The sequence below is a fragment of the Drosophila kikkawai genome, chromosome X, assembly GCF_030179895.1.
Source record: "Drosophila kikkawai strain 14028-0561.14 chromosome X, DkikHiC1v2, whole genome shotgun sequence".
Lineage (NCBI taxonomy): Eukaryota > Metazoa > Arthropoda > Insecta > Diptera > Drosophilidae > Drosophila > Drosophila kikkawai.
In genome coordinates, this window is record NC_091733.1 from 22,277,686 (window position 1) to 22,291,968 (window position 14,283).

Below are 14,283 nucleotides of genomic sequence, written 5' to 3' on the forward strand. Positions count from 1 at the left end.
GAGCCGAAATCCCGCAGCCAGGGGCGCAGCTAAGGGGGTTTATTTTTCTAACGGTAATCTCAAGATGAACATGAAAGGAAGCTAATTTCGGCAAGCCGAAGCTGAAATACCGTTAAGTAAATAATTGCAAAATTCGAATATTTCAATAAAATACTTGAGAAACGCACCTAAAAGTATTAATTTAAAGGAGATTTTAGGATATATATATAAATTTTCGTTCCTATGAAAGCTATAAGAAATATACATACTCTTTTCAATAAATTAAAACCGTAATTCTAGAAAAACAAACAATAGTACATAAAAACATGTAGAATAACGGCAGTTATAATGTTTTTTCTATGGCAGCTACATAAAAATGAAAACAAAAATAATACAAAATTATTATATCTCAAAAAATATGAAAATTTATAAAAAAATAAATAAAATAAAACAGAGAAATTATACTTATTTTTATAAAAATTTGTCGATCTTGCTATGGCAGTTATAAGATATAGTCATCTGATTCGACCCGTCCCGACATATATAAAAGTGAGAGTAGTCAAAAGACTATCTGCAAAGTTTCATTCAAATATCTCCAAAACGGACAGACGGACAGGGCAGACGGACATTGCTAGATCAACTCGGCTGTTGATGTTGATCAATAATATATATTCTTTATAGAGTCGAAAATGACTGCTTCACTCCTTCCTTCTGACTAAAATTATTAATTATTAATTAATATTATTATATAATTATATTATACATATAAAAATATTGATTTAGCTGGGATTTAGCTTCGAATACTCTTATATTTTTAATTATTTATTCATTTCAAACTTCTTAAATTTCTTTTTATCCATCAAATGGGAACTTCTACTTGTCACCAGTCCCCACCCGGATCGGTCACATATTCAATGAACAAAACCTCCTGCAACGGGTAACGAAAAACGCAGGACGAGGACGCTTTCAAATTAATTATCCGCCGCAGATCCAGATCCAGATTCGCCTTGCTCGGTCTGAGTCGGAGTAAATGGAGTCGAGGCATGGGGCAGACGTCTGACATACTCGTACAGTTTCGGGTGGGGGCAGTCGCAAATTGAGAAATACGTTTGGGTACGGCTGCGCACAAGCGGTGGCGGCGGCGGCTGGAACTCCCCGGCAAATTGAGGTGGTGGCGGCAACGGCGGCTCACTCCCAATGCACAGCTGCTGACGGATCTCCCTCACCTCGGCTATAAGCTTAACCATGTCGTCGTTACTCGTCTGCACCTTAAGCGAATGCCGCTCGCCTGCCGGCAGCAGGCACGGAAACTGCCTAAAGGGTGGCTGTTCCTCCTTGAGCACTTCCTGGTTAGCTTCCAGTTGGGTCCAGCGGTTTATGTAGACCTGCCTGCGCTTGGCTTCTACTGCCTTCGAGATATTGCCTAATGCTGGCTGGGGTATCTGGGCAGTGGCATTAACTCTATCATCATCGTCTAGGGGCACGTATAAGGTATCGTAATTGCGTGGCCCATCACCTCGGTTCTTGGTCTTCGGGCGATCGACTGGATACGGAGGATTCACCCACCTCCGGACGGTGGTGGTGTTGGCTGCCTTGCCAGTTGGCTGCAAAGCCTGCTTGCCATATACGTTGAAACTCTTCAAGATCTTGGGCTTGTTGCAATTCCAAACGCGAGGCAGCGGTGTCTTCGGGGCGACTTTAACAGGTCCACCTGCTAGAGGTTCTTTACCGCCTCCGACTGGGCCAGGTTTTGGACAGTAAGCGGAATGCAATGCGCGCCCGCTGGTGTACCGTGCAGCAGCTGTAGAGGATGAGGCTTCCGCCTTGCGACGCTCGGTAGTCACTTTGGGCATCTTGTGTTTTGTGTGCACTCTCAATGGCTTAGAATAGAAAATGCTGGGAACCGAACTCGAGCAATGTGTTATAGTCTGTGGCTGGATCTGGAAGTGACTGACTGAGCCAAGGCTGACAGAAAGCTGAAGTTAAAGACAAAGCCAGCTTGTTGAGGGTTCGATGGATCAAAGGGCCAACTAGATCTGAGCTTCTGTAAGGGACCACGACGGGCAGAACATGCCAACGTGAGCTAAAGCGGTTTCAGATTTCCATTCCAATCTTATTTGCAGTTCGACCTGTGTAATATTTAATAATATAATATAATTAATATTTCGGCGTGCCGAAGTTAGCTTCCTTTCTTGTTAAATTATAAAACTTTCTGATTTGTTTAGTCTATTTCTGAAACTAAAAAAAAGACTTCTTATAAAAAACTAAACATAAAACACAATTTCTTTTGTTTTTCGTTTACACATCTTTAATGTTAAATTTAGTTGTGTATGTTCACTTTTATTACAATATAAATTATTATTTATATTTAATAATACATTATTAGAGTCCAAGTCCTAACACTTCTTTTATACCGCATAATATCGAAGCACTCGTATTCAGTTTTGTGTTTTGTGTTTTTGTTGTCCATATTAACATTGTTTTAAAAACTCGCATTTGGTGGATTAAAAAATTGTTACCGTTCGGGGAAGGGGGTTGTTTATAATATATATTTATATTTAAAGTGCTCTGGAGAAAGGCAATAACAGAATAATTAGACGCCTGGATTGCATAAATATGCCTTGGGAGAAGCACGCGTGTGTGTATGGAGAGTTCGTTTTAATTTCTGCATTTCATTTCATTTACTTCATTTCGGTTCGATTTCGTTTAGGTTTCGTTTTAGGCTAGGCTAGGTTACTATGCTCCCTCGGCTCGGTATAAGTGTGGTACAAGAGCAGTGTGTGTGTGGGTGGAAATCTGTGATTTGGTTAAGTTTCGTTTCGATTTGCCTTCGATACTGGTTTTAGTCATGTAAACATACATAATTAAATAGATATATATATATATATATAAAATAAATATTAGTACAAAATGAAATGCAAATCATATAAAGACTGTTTGCATTTTAAATTCATCTTCACGCCCCCCAAAAAAGTCGCTTAAAATGACGGAAAAAAAAATACAAAGTACATAAATTATAGGTATTACAAGATCAGAGTATAGAGAGAACCGGGGGTAAAGTGAGGATTACAAATTACAAATATCTAAAAACAAGCACAACGCAATGCAATCAAAAAAAAAAAAAAAAACAAAAAAACACGCTCGGGCCACATGGTTTGCTTCATAGTTACGGGGGGAATAGTATGTGGATTTGGTGCAGTTATAATTTTTTTATTTAATTAAATTAATACAAATTAAATACAGTTTTGTGGCCTTTCAATAAATACAATGCGCCATCAACTTGCCCTAGTGAAATCTCATTACTTGTGGGTTTGTTGCGGGAAGTTTCATCAAGGGAGCAATGTCGCACTCAAGACTATCTGGGTGGTAACTATATATATGTTAAATGGAATCTTCTATTATGCATAATAGTAGAGCGTAAAACGTATGCATATGCATGTAAGTGGTAATTAAAATATAGTAAATGTCTTTTTCTTTTACAAAAGTATGATTCCGTTGAAATCATAGTGGTAATAGTAATCCGAGAGGGGAACCTTTTAGTGTTTCTTATGTGGGTTGTTGTTTTACGTTTCATGTAGCTGTGTTCGTTGTGTGTAAATTATGGTTAATCTCTTCTCGTGCCTAGTTTCTAGAGTATACAACTGACATGCCTTCTGCGATTACGAATTAGTTTAAAAACTTAATAGAAGGGAAGTCCCTCCGGCAAGTCTTTATTTATTTTGAACCCCTAGCGTTCAAATCGGCTAGAAAGAATGAGGCTAGACTACGAAGAATTGGTGGAAAGGGCCCAGGACAGTCCTTTATTCTCTGATTTACATTCCGTTATCCGTTATCTGGGTGTGCGTGCGTGTGTGAGTGCGTGTTGAAGAGACTCTCGTCTTTCTGGCTCTCACTGTCAGTGGCTGTTCCACCCAATAAATTTTTAATCTGAGGCATCGAAATACGCAGATGGAAGGTAGCGTGCGGCCTGCCTGGGCCTTGAATCATTTACGAATATCGAATACAAACAGTGTAACAGTGCCGTTAAAAAATATATAGAAATGAGAAGCCAGAGAGTGTACGAGTTGTGAATGAGCCGGAATTTGTGTGGATATGGATTGGTGTGGGTGAGAATTTTGATTCGGTTGGAATGCGGGAGGGGGATGGATTCATCACCACTAACGCTTGCTATTCGGATTCAATTTGCAGGAGAGCATCTCCTCCTTCGCCAGCTTAGCCCGATACTCGGCCATCATGTCCCGGCACTGGATGGCAATGTCTAGCAGCTGGGAAAACATCGATTCGCCGCGCTTGCAGTATGCATCCTGATCGTAGTCCACATAGTTGGTTAGGTTGTACAGGGCCTTCGATTCGGACAAAAAGGTCTCAAGATTGGCGTTCACGGTCCGATGATACTCCACCACCATTTCCTCCGTCTGTTGCAGGTCGTCAATGGCCTGGTGCTGCACAATAAGCTCGTCGGACATGTCGTGTTCCTGCAGATGGCATAGGATTATGTCTGGATTACTAATCATGTAATATAATAACGGGGGAAGCGACAAAAGTCCACGGGATAAACATTTTAAAAATGTAACCACTTTAAAATTTTGAAAAAAAAAAATTAATTAAAACTTAAAAAAAACCTTTTAAAAACCTTAAGTATATAAATGGTTTTAATTATTTTATTTATTATTTTAATTATTTTAGTTATTTTTATAATTCTCAATAAAGGCATTATTTTATTTATGACGAGACCACAGCCTCGTATTGCACCACCTCCTGATCGGGGTCACATATTTAATGAACATCCTGGAGACTAAATGAACATCCTAACTAAGCAAATTTTAATTCTTTGACTACGTCCCAGAACATCTTGGCAACTCCCCGGTAACTTGCATATTCGACGGGGACAGCTGCTGACGGATCTCCATAACCTCGGCTATGAGTTGGACCATGTCCCCGTTATTCGTCTGCACCTTAAGCGAATGCCGCTCGACAGCTGGCACTGGGCGGGCATAGGGCGTGGTCTTTGGCTTCTTGCGACGCTCGATGGTCGTTTTCGGCATCTTGTAGTTTTGTGTGGACTCTCAGTGGCTTCTATGCCGGCACTCGAATAGGAAATAGACTCGAGCAGTGTGTATTTTGAAGCCGAAGCTGTTTTAGGTTGTGACTGAGCTAGGGCTAAGGAAGCTAATGGCAATGCCTGCTTGTTAGGGGTTCGATGGACCAAATTCCTAACTAGATCGAGCTTTCCTATACTAAACTAATATTAGGGGATCTTAATCAAGAGTTCTGTAAGGGATCTGGTGGCTAGTATAGCTGTGACCACGATTATGAATTAGGAACATGTTAAGCGAGCTAATACTCACGCTCAGCGAACTCAGCATGGCCAGGTCCATGTTTCTAGCATTTCCGTTCTTATTATTATTGTTGTTGTTATTGTTGAGACCCGCGGTCGAGTGGCGCAGGGACTGTGAGGCCTGCGGATGCTGGTGCGAGTGCGGATGCGCCTGGTATTTGAGTTCCTCCTCCTCCTCCTCCTCATCGTCCATGATTTCGACCACCTCAGAAGTGTCACCGACCGGTCCACCGATTTCGGCCACATCCTTGACCACCAGCTCCTTCACTCGATCCGCGTAACGCAGTGTGTTGAGCGTGTGCTCGCACGAACTCAGACCTGGCGAAATCATAGCAATCATGCAGGTCTTGCTGTTTTCGCCAATGAACGAGTCGCGCAAGACCTGCGTTAGCTTCGAGACACGGAAGGGAAGATGGGCAGACTGCTTCCCCAGCGCTCGGATGCACTCCTTAAGTGCCAAAAGTGATTTGTTGATTTCGGCGCCCTCCAGGCGCGTCTGTCGGTCGGCCGATGATGTGTCCACGCCACGCTCGTTGCCTGCCAAATCGATAAACGAGAACTTCCCATGGATCTTGGTGGAGCCCATGGGCCGGAGCACAATCTGAAAGACGGCATGCGAACGCGATGAGTTTGCGTTGGCCGACGTCTGGCCAGATGTACGGGCTGTGTTGCCATGCTGGATTAGCTTCAGCACCTCCTCGACGCTGTCCACCACCTTCTCGGTGAGGCCCACCACCTGAACCTGCTGTTTGCCGTCCTCCAGGACGCGCAGTTTCTGTTTCTCCGCCAAGAGATCAAACACCTTGCCGCTGTATATCTCAAAGAAGCTGGCCGAGACGACCAGGTTCATTGATCGATAACGGGGCGTATTCAGGGTGACAAATACGTCCTTAGCGGCCATGGCATAAATGCCATTCTTACAGTTTTGGATCTTGCCGTTGAACTCGCCGCCCATGGTGTGCGTTTTACCAGAGCCAGTCTGGCCATAGGCGAAGCAAGTGGCCATGCCACCCTCGAAGATGGTCTTGACCAACGGCTTCGCTGTGAATCTGCGAAAGGATAAAGGTGGTAATGAATAACAAGGAGGGCATAAAAAGAATAATAAGGAATCCTTTCACCGATTTAATGACATTAAGCAATAATAAGGAGCAATCCATTTAAGGGGGTCATCTAGAGTAGCCCTACTCCTGCAAAGGTTATTTTTTTGCCTTTTTCTCAAAACTGTGATTTTTAAATTTATCTCAAACAAGAAAGGAAGCTAACTTCGGCACGCCGAAGTTTGTATACCCTTGCAGATTGGTTTTCATATTTATATTATAAATTATAATGCCGAAAACAGACACTAAACACTAATTAACCGTTATCTGTTACGTTACATTACGTTTTAAGGCCCTGTTGAGATTACTCATCGGGATTCACTTGCTTTCGCCGTGACGTAGTGTCGTAGCCTCTATAGGCGACGTTACGTTACGTCCACTTTCCTCCCCCTCCCTCTTAACCACAAGCAGCCATTGACTCATGCGCAAAGGCCGGAAAAAGAAGTTTGTTGGCAGAGCAAAGAAAGAGAAGAGAGAGAGAGAGAGAGAGAGAGAGAGAGAGAGAGAGAGAGAGAGAGAGAGAGAGAGAGAGAGAGAGAGAGAGAGGGGGAGAGGGCAGACAACAATGAGACAGCCAAAGAAAAACAAACAAAGCGCGCTAACCGAGAGCCGCTTTAATTCAATTGAAGGCAACATACACACAAAATTACACACTAATGAACAAATGCCGGCCCAAAAGGCAGTTACTTTTCGAAATCTCTTCCGCTGGCAGAATCCACCAATTTAGAGAGAAAGAGAGAGAGAGCGGGTTCGAACGCAAATCGGCAGGTTCATAGTGAATGACCTAGAGGGGTGTTGGGCAGGGGGGCAGTGGCGGACAGCGGGCTTTTTCTGTTAGTCATACGAACAGCAAAAACAAAAAAATAAAACAAACTTGGCTATTTCGGGAGCGACCGCTTTCAGTTGCATGTCTCTCTCGCTGTCTCACCTCTTTCTGCGAGCGTGTGTGTCTGTGTGTGGGAATGAGTAGCTCAGACAGAGATGCCCAAGCAGTGTGGAGCCAGTAACAGTGACTCTGCAATCGCAGTGACCGTGAAGCAGTAATTGTCTAAATAAGAAAATATAACAAATACTACCAAGTCAGGCTCTCACAATATTGATTGATTAAATTGAACCACTAACTTCCGTAAAAGGTGGTCATTTAATAGGAAATACATGAATAATCATGATTATTTTGAACTAAGTGAAAAGTAAACAATATCCTAAAATCACTGATGAGTAATCGTTACTGATTAACTTACTTCCTGTCAAAACAGATAGCGAATGGTTAGTTCGATTGCATTCAGTTTTTGATAAAGATTTGCGATTAAAGAACTAAAATCAATAAGAGTTATTTATTCCAAAGATATTAACTAAAGCCATCTGGAAAACACAAAATTTAATGTGGAAAGGAAAGGTTCCTTACTCAGAATTGCTTATTGGCGTTAATAACTCGGTGACAAGGCTAACGCTCGAGCTACATCACTACATAAATCCTTTTATGCTGTCTGGCTTAAAAAGGCAATGAATTTGGAGTCGGGTTTTTTAAGATGCCCGCCCGCAGCTAGAATTAGAATGAATATACTCACTTGTACACCATGGCGTTGTCGCATGTGTCGTTGAAGGCGTAGTCGAAGCGAAACTTGTGATTCTCAAGGAACTTGGTGAGGTCCACCTTGGAGCGTGGCTCGTGCAGGATAAGCACGTCCTTGCGCGGCACCGAGATGACGTCGATCTCCTTACGATTTATCTCCTTACGGCTGATGGGACGCTTGCGCACACAGACCGTAATCTGATGATCATCCACGGACTGTCCGTCCAGCAGCGGCACAAACTCCATAGTGCTCTGGTACTCTCGTATCATCTGCGCCGTCTCCCAGTTGGGATTGCCTGGATCTTGGTTCATTGCCGCCACCTTCTCCTCCCTCATCTCGGCCTGGCGGGCGCGCCGCTTCTCGCGGTTCTCCTTAAGCCGTTCCACCTCCTTAAGAGCGTGCGAGCGTCGCGATCCACCAGCACCTCCCTGCGATGTCGTGTTGCTCGCCTGCGATGGGGTCTGGGCCTGTGATAATGAAGTAGCAGAAGCAGCGGCTGTAGAGCCGGGATTGATTGTGCTATTGGAAGCGGCAGAGGCGATGCGCGTCTGCTGGCCGCCGGCGGCCGTGCTGGTGGACTGCACGAAACGGGGTCGCTGCAGGCCCGTTCCCGTTGCCTGAGGTGCTATGTTGCTATTTGTATTGTTGATCGTGTTGGTGGACTGGCTGTTGCCCAGCGGATGCGGGATCGAGGCCTCTTGGATTTTGTTCATATGGGTGGTGCCGACCAATGTCATGCGATTGGTGATGTTACCGCCGATGGCGGACTGCGTGGGGTTGCGCGATAGATTCATCGGTGCGGTGGCCTGCTTCTTCGGCTCGGGAGCGGCATGTTGCTCCACAGCATCGGCGGTTAGCTCCGGATTCAGAGACAATATGGCGTCCAATTCCACCTCTTTGCCTTTGGTCTCGCCGCGCTCGTACCATTCGACTGTGATGCATTTGCCCGGCTGGTTAATCACCGCCACCACGGCCATGTGGACGCGGCCATCGGTGCGCTTGATCTTCACACTCTGCCCCACCGTAATCATGTCCATCTCGATTCTGGACCTGGACTGCCTAAGGTCGCTGCTGCGTTGTGTGCAATTTGTGGTTATGTGTAGTCCTTTCCTCTCTGGTTCGCACTGCTTTCTGGTGCTCGCTAGTCCCGTTAGACGTAGACAGTGTCAAAACTGTTTGGTAGATGCAAAACGAAAATTCTACGATAAAAAAGAGCACGAAAAAAAATTAGTTCAATATTTTTCGGTGCAAAAATAGGAATGTAGTGTTAGCTCACAATAACTCTAAATGAACTCGATGCGGGGAGTTTGGGGGCACTGACAACCGAGAGCAAGGAGCACTTGATGGCAACCAAATGCTGCTCAACGATTTTTTGTGGAACTGCAAACGTTTTGGAGTTTGCAAGTTCGTAAGTTCGTGTTAAACTCTACTGCTTCTTCTTCGCCTCCGAGGTCGCCGACAGCGTCTGTTTGGTGTGTGTGCGAGTATGCCAGTGTGTGTGTGTGTTGTGCCTGCATGTGTGCGCTTAAACCAAATTTAAATGCCAACTGTCGCTTTGGTCGCGTCTGGCAACGGATAACAAAACAACGGATTGCAGGAAGAAGAGGGAAAACTAATAGGCGAAAGGTGGGGAGGGAAAGGAGAAAGATGGGTCACAGCCGAGTCACAGATCGCCGCCGTTTCGCCGCACTGTGCAACACTGTCGCGCACATAGCGACACATATGCAGCGAAGTGCCAAAAAAAAACCATAAAAAACACAGTTGAGCGAGGAGTTGGCAGGGGGGCTGCAATAATCAATGGCTTTACGTTAATTAGATGCAAGCGGACAACATTACGTTATCGCTTTACGTCATACACGGCTCCCACACTACTAATACGCACACACGCACGCACAACACACGGACCAACACAGCGAAACAGACGGTCGCGGAAATGTAATTGAATTTTTGCAATCTGCTGTTTGCTGCTCGCCTTGCGCTCACCTTTACTGCTGCGCTGCTGTCCCAACCGCTACAAAGTATTCGCACTTGCCATAAAAAAACGAGGCGATTTACCGACCGATCACAACGAAATATCACAAAATGTGTTTCAAATAGTTTTACTAGCAAAGCGACCAGATGTCAACAATTTTGTAGTTTCTCAGTGCTCATCGACATTGCTATTTGCCACTCGCTGCCTATCGTAATCGCTATCGGAGCCAGTGCTGGTAGCCGGGCGATTGAAACTTCGTTGCTAGGGACCAAGGGATTTCAAACAAGGTCAATTATTTGGTTGATATATTGCGAAACCCGGTAAGCAGCAGTTTCGGATTTGGAAACCCCAATTTTGCCAGCATTTGCAATATAAATTAACCGAATTGATGCCGGTTGACCAGACAGATGTCTGGTCAGTCTGTCGATAGCGTATCGATACCAGCTCTGACCATCTCTAGTGTCAAGAGATTTGTTTGTGCGTAGAAAGGAAAGTAAATCGCTGAATTGGAAAAAGATAGCGAACCGCGCGTCCCGAACACCAGCAAACTGCCAAAGAAGACACGGTGAGTGGTTGGATCGCAACGCAGCGCCGTTTGACGTGCCAACATCGCCTGCAGAGACCGCAGCAGCAGCAGCAGCAGCATGGACATCATGGACATACAGGCCGTCGAGTCCAAGCTGAGTGACGTCACGGTGACACCAATTCCACGCTCCCAAGTGCAGAACTTCTACAACTACCAGCAGCAGCGGGAACAGCGCGAGCAGCAGCCTCAAATCCAGATCTCAGCCATCCACCATTCGCGCAATTCTGGCTCCAACTCCGGTTCCGGTTCGGCCGGCCAGTCGGCCACGGATTACTCAACGGGAGGCAGCAGCGGAAAGCGGGATCGCTCCTCGGCCAGCGACTATAGCAGCAGCAGCAAGCAGAGCTCTGCGGCAGCAGCGAATGCAGCCGCGGCCGCCGCTGTTGCCGCTTTGCAGTACTCACCGCAGTTCTTGCAAGCCCAGCTAGCGCTGCTCCAGCAGCAGTCCAATACCACAGCCACGCCGGCAGCAGCAGCCGCGGCGGCTCTCTCGCTGGCCAACATTGCGGCGGCCACCAACGGAGCACGCAGCTCGGGCGGCGTGGGCTCCAACTCTAGCAGCAACAGCAATGGCAACAGCATGGGCCTGGGCCTTAACCTGAGCGCCTCCCAGCTCAAGTACCCGCCTCCCTCCACGTCCCCGGTGGTGGTCACTACACAGACATCGGCCAACATTACCACACCACTGACATCTACAGCCAGCCTGCCATCGCTGGGCACTGGCAATGGGTTGACCAAGTACGCCCAGCTGTTGGCTGTCATCGAGGAGATGGGACGCGACATTAGACCAACGTATACAGGGTCGCGCAGCTCCACCGAGCGGCTAAAGCGTGGCATTGTCCATGCCCGAATTTTGGTGCGCGAATGCCTGATGGAGACGGAGCGAGCGGCGCGTCAATGAGAGGAGGAGTCCCTGGCGCCGCATCTGGCGACGCCGGATTGAAACGGCCAGGCGTCGTCCGTCAATGACTAGGTTAATCTCCTTACCAGGGTGGGATGTGTCGATAATAACGATGATATAGGGAATCTCAAGCAGGAAAGACCAGTTTTCTTATTTTGAAGTTGATCAAATTTCGATTTAGTCCCCCAAAAGGAAATTATTGTAATATTAACTCTAGAAAACGTTGATTTATCCTTGGAAATGTCCTTGTAATGCCCAAACATGATTTTGTTGTGTCGAAAGAGCTTTTCTGTTTACAAATTCCTTTCATAAGTAAATGAAATTAAAACCTTGTATCCGGGAATCGACACATCCTAATCCCAATGTTCCCCAAACAAAAACTAAGCATTAAACTGTAGCGATATACTTGAAATAACTTGTAAGAAACCCCCACTGACCTGACCTGACCTGACCTGACCTGACCTGACCTGACCTGATCCCATTTCCAACTTGAATGGCTTTCGGGCCGCTGCCGGACCATAGTTAAAGAATGTTTAGACTAGCTCAGGTTACGAATCAGTTAAATATATAAACGCTATATGCTCCTTTCGTTCACTTTATACCACAATACATATACTATACACATATATATATATAGGTATATATATATATGAATCTAACTGTAATCGTAGGTTTAAGAGGAGGCAAGCACCTGCCGCTGCTGCCCAGAGATCCGTGTGCCTGTGCGTAGAGTGTGCAGTGTGAATGCGAAGGAGCGGATCAGCCACACGGCCAGTAGGATCGTTCGTCACTGCCGCCGCCTGGGGCTGTCCCTCCTCGTTATTTTAGAAAACTATACAAATTCAAATAGAGATATAGCAGATAGAGAGAAAGAGATATATGTATACATCTGTTATGCAAGCAAACAAACACACAAGCCATGTGCATGATGACGAATGGTGAACCTGCAACAAATTTAGTGGCAATTGACACGGAGAATCTTTATAATATATACATCTATATATGCATAGGACAACAACTTGTATATTTACTGAATGTATGAGACGAGCAAATACGACTAAGTTCAAGCCTGTATACCAAACCGAAACTGGACATCCAAATCGAAATAAATGCGCAATTTTGGTTTTTGTAAGTCAACGTTTTTTCACTTTTCCACTTTGTAAACTTATCGAGGAAAATCAAAGCTTTTTCCATGGTAGCGAGGATTTAGTTTCCAGTATTTCAGCAATCCTCGAAATAGGAACAGCAGGAGGGATATGGCTTGGACAAGTCCTCCTCCACCTCCTTGCAGGCCTTGATGGAAAGCTCCATGGGACACCTGCGTTACACATCTTACGTGAGAAAGGGCTCAACAAAGAAAAGAGAAGGATAAGAGCGACTTACTCAACGAGCGAAACGGCCCCATTGCCATGACACTCGTACTCCATACAGGTACCTTTCGGTGTGTACTTCTCTCCACCATTTAACTTGTGACCGTCAATATTGCATTCCACTGAGAAGGGGCAAGGGAATCAAGATGATGAGCAGATAAAGCCAGAAGTAAGTCAGGACTCACCGCCAAACACCAGCAGCGCGTGGGCGCCCAACACCAGGAGGCATAGCACAAACGTAACCGACTCCATCTGGTCTCTGGAGAGAGGAAAACCGATCTGATGATCGACCAGCAGCCGCCGGACTATATATATAATCGATTAAATTGATTAGATTCAAGATTATAGCCCAGAGAGCGGGATGCAAAGATGTAAAGGTGAATATTTCAAGTCACGATTAACTAAAAGAAATTAATTTATTAACTAAACTAACTGGTAATGCTAAGATGCTTTAAGTAATTAATTCTGATTTTATGCTGGCGTAGTCTTAACCACAGGCTAAGGCTTTATGTAAACCATTTGAGATTTGTAGAGATTCACTTTTTCAACTTGTAAAAATCCACCAGTTAATGCCACAAATTATTTAGGTTACTTTAGCTTTATTGCAATTAATTAAGGTTTCACTTTCACATTCAGTGGCTTAGCAATTGAACTTGGGACAGCAGTCGGGATACGGCTTGGTCAGATCACTTTCCATCTCGCATGGCTTTAAATTCTGTACCGATGCGCATCTATGTTGGACAACAAAAGAAGTATTAAGTGGAGGATTCAATTTATGGAGCAAACTTACGTCTTGGCCGCTAGCTTCTTGGGTCCCTGGCAAGTGTATTGCAAACAACGCTCCGGCGGGCTATACGTCTGTCCGACGCTAAGCTTCTGGCCGGCAATTTCGCAGTCCGCTGGAGAGAACAGATAGGTGAGCATATGTATGAATTGTAGGGACCCAGGGGATCATCTACCAACCGGCAAACACCAGGAGCGAGTGGGCGCCCAGCACAAGCAGGCAGAGCACAAATGTGACCGACTTCATCTTGTCATCAAAGAGAGAAGCAAACTGATCTGACAATTGTCCAGCTGCCAAGCTATATATTCTTTGGGTTAGTTCCTCGCCGCGATTAGATTGAAAGGTCAAGAAGATCGCCTGCGTCAAGAGGCTGGGGTGTATCAATATTAAAGGTGGAAAGTTCTTGTTAAATCTAGCACAGCAATTGTTCAGATATAGCAGCAGTCGGTATATTAGCACTCTCCTAGCAGCTGGTATTATCTGGAACATTTTGGGATTCTGTAAAAATATATATTGTTAAGGGGGGGTGGTACCCCTTTTTTATTTTATTTAATTTAAATTTATTTGTTTATTTTTTTAACTTTTTATTTTTTATTAAAAAAGGTCTAATATCTAAAGAATATTGTTTAAAAGATTTACATCGATTATAGCAAAACTGACAAAGTTATGCGTAGTTCAAAGG

The 14,283-nt window shown here is 44.9% G+C and overlaps 5 protein-coding genes across 6 annotated transcripts; 1 reads left to right on the forward strand and 4 right to left on the reverse strand.

Moving 5' to 3' along the window:
• Positions 1–757: 757 nt before the first annotated feature.
• On the reverse strand, positions 758–1,941 carry LOC108084453 (uncharacterized). Its single transcript, XM_017180663.3, has one exon. The coding sequence runs from the start codon at positions 1,830–1,832 to the stop codon at positions 951–953; it is 882 nt and encodes a 293-aa protein (XP_017036152.1). The 5' UTR covers positions 1,833–1,941; the 3' UTR covers positions 758–950.
• Positions 1,942–3,562: 1,621 nt separating this feature from the next.
• Positions 3,563–10,121, reverse strand: Klp10A (kinesin-like protein 10A). 2 transcript variants are annotated; one of them, XM_017180696.3, is made up of 4 exons: positions 9,972–10,121; positions 7,983–9,187; positions 5,328–6,366; positions 3,563–4,454 (listed from the first exon to the last, which is right to left on the reverse strand). In XM_017180696.3, the coding sequence occupies exons 2-4, from the start codon at positions 9,023–9,025 to the stop codon at positions 4,137–4,139; spliced, it is 2,400 nt and encodes a 799-aa protein (XP_017036185.1). In that variant the 5' UTR covers positions 9,026–9,187; positions 9,972–10,121; the 3' UTR covers positions 3,563–4,136. The 2 variants fall into 2 exon arrangements, with proteins under 2 accessions (XP_017036185.1, XP_017036186.1); XM_017180697.3 differs by lacking the exon at positions 9,972–10,121 and adding an exon at positions 9,265–9,416.
• Positions 10,122–10,256: 135 nt separating this feature from the next.
• On the forward strand, positions 10,257–12,579 carry CDK2AP1 (CDK2-associated protein 1). Its single transcript, XM_017180699.3, has 2 exons — positions 10,257–10,525; positions 10,580–12,579. The coding sequence occupies exon 2, from the start codon at positions 10,605–10,607 to the stop codon at positions 11,445–11,447; it is 843 nt and encodes a 280-aa protein (XP_017036188.1). The 5' UTR covers positions 10,257–10,525; positions 10,580–10,604; the 3' UTR covers positions 11,448–12,579.
• On the reverse strand, positions 12,565–13,127 carry LOC108084478 (short spindle 7). The gene is made up of 3 exons (XM_017180700.2): positions 13,003–13,127; positions 12,831–12,939; positions 12,565–12,765 (listed from the first exon to the last, which is right to left on the reverse strand). The coding sequence occupies exons 1-3, from the start codon at positions 13,067–13,069 to the stop codon at positions 12,669–12,671; spliced, it is 273 nt and encodes a 90-aa protein (XP_017036189.1). The 5' UTR covers positions 13,070–13,127; the 3' UTR covers positions 12,565–12,668.
• Positions 13,128–13,396: 269 nt separating this feature from the next.
• On the reverse strand, positions 13,397–13,940 carry LOC108084479 (uncharacterized). Its single transcript, XM_017180701.3, has 3 exons — positions 13,781–13,940; positions 13,608–13,716; positions 13,397–13,548 (listed from the first exon to the last, which is right to left on the reverse strand). The coding sequence occupies exons 1-3, from the start codon at positions 13,845–13,847 to the stop codon at positions 13,458–13,460; spliced, it is 267 nt and encodes an 88-aa protein (XP_017036190.1). The 5' UTR covers positions 13,848–13,940; the 3' UTR covers positions 13,397–13,457.
• Between the last annotated feature and the right edge of the window lie 343 nt (positions 13,941–14,283).

What these genes read in the sequence shown, in the direction of transcription:
- LOC108084479 (XM_017180701.3), bottom strand. Translation starts at nt 13,847, where the DNA reads ATGAAGTCGGTCACATTTGTGCTCTGCCTGCTTGTGCTGGGCGCCCAC. An exon ending in CTCGCTCCTGGTGTTTGCCG is followed by an intron (nt 13,717 to 13,780) that starts GTTGGTAGATGA and finishes TGTTCTCTCCAG; the next exon opens with CGGACTGCGAAATTGCCGGC. An exon ending in AAGAAGCTAGCGGCCAAGAC is followed by an intron (nt 13,549 to 13,607) that starts GTAAGTTTGCTC and finishes TGTCCAACATAG; the next exon opens with ATGCGCATCGGTACAGAATT.
- Klp10A (XM_017180696.3), bottom strand. Translation starts at nt 9,025, where the DNA reads ATGGACATGATTACGGTGGGGCAGAGTGTGAAGATCAAGCGCACCGAT. An exon ending in GACAACGCCATGGTGTACAA is followed by an intron (nt 6,367 to 7,982) that starts GTGAGTATATTC and finishes ATCCTTTCGCAG; the next exon opens with ATTCACAGCGAAGCCGTTGG. An exon ending in CCATGCTGAGTTCGCTGAGC is followed by an intron (nt 4,455 to 5,327) that starts GTGAGTATTAGC and finishes TGCCATCTGCAG; the next exon opens with GAACACGACATGTCCGACGA.
- LOC108084453 (XM_017180663.3), bottom strand. Translation starts at nt 1,832, where the DNA reads ATGCCCAAAGTGACTACCGAGCGTCGCAAGGCGGAAGCCTCATCCTCT.
- LOC108084478 (XM_017180700.2), bottom strand. Translation starts at nt 13,069, where the DNA reads ATGGAGTCGGTTACGTTTGTGCTATGCCTCCTGGTGTTGGGCGCCCAC. An exon ending in CGCGCTGCTGGTGTTTGGCG is followed by an intron (nt 12,940 to 13,002) that starts GTGAGTCCTGAC and finishes GCCCCTTCTCAG; the next exon opens with TGGAATGCAATATTGACGGT. An exon ending in GGGGCCGTTTCGCTCGTTGA is followed by an intron (nt 12,766 to 12,830) that starts GTAAGTCGCTCT and finishes TGTGTAACGCAG; the next exon opens with GTGTCCCATGGAGCTTTCCA.
- CDK2AP1 (XM_017180699.3), top strand. Translation starts at nt 10,605, where the DNA reads ATGGACATCATGGACATACAGGCCGTCGAGTCCAAGCTGAGTGACGTC.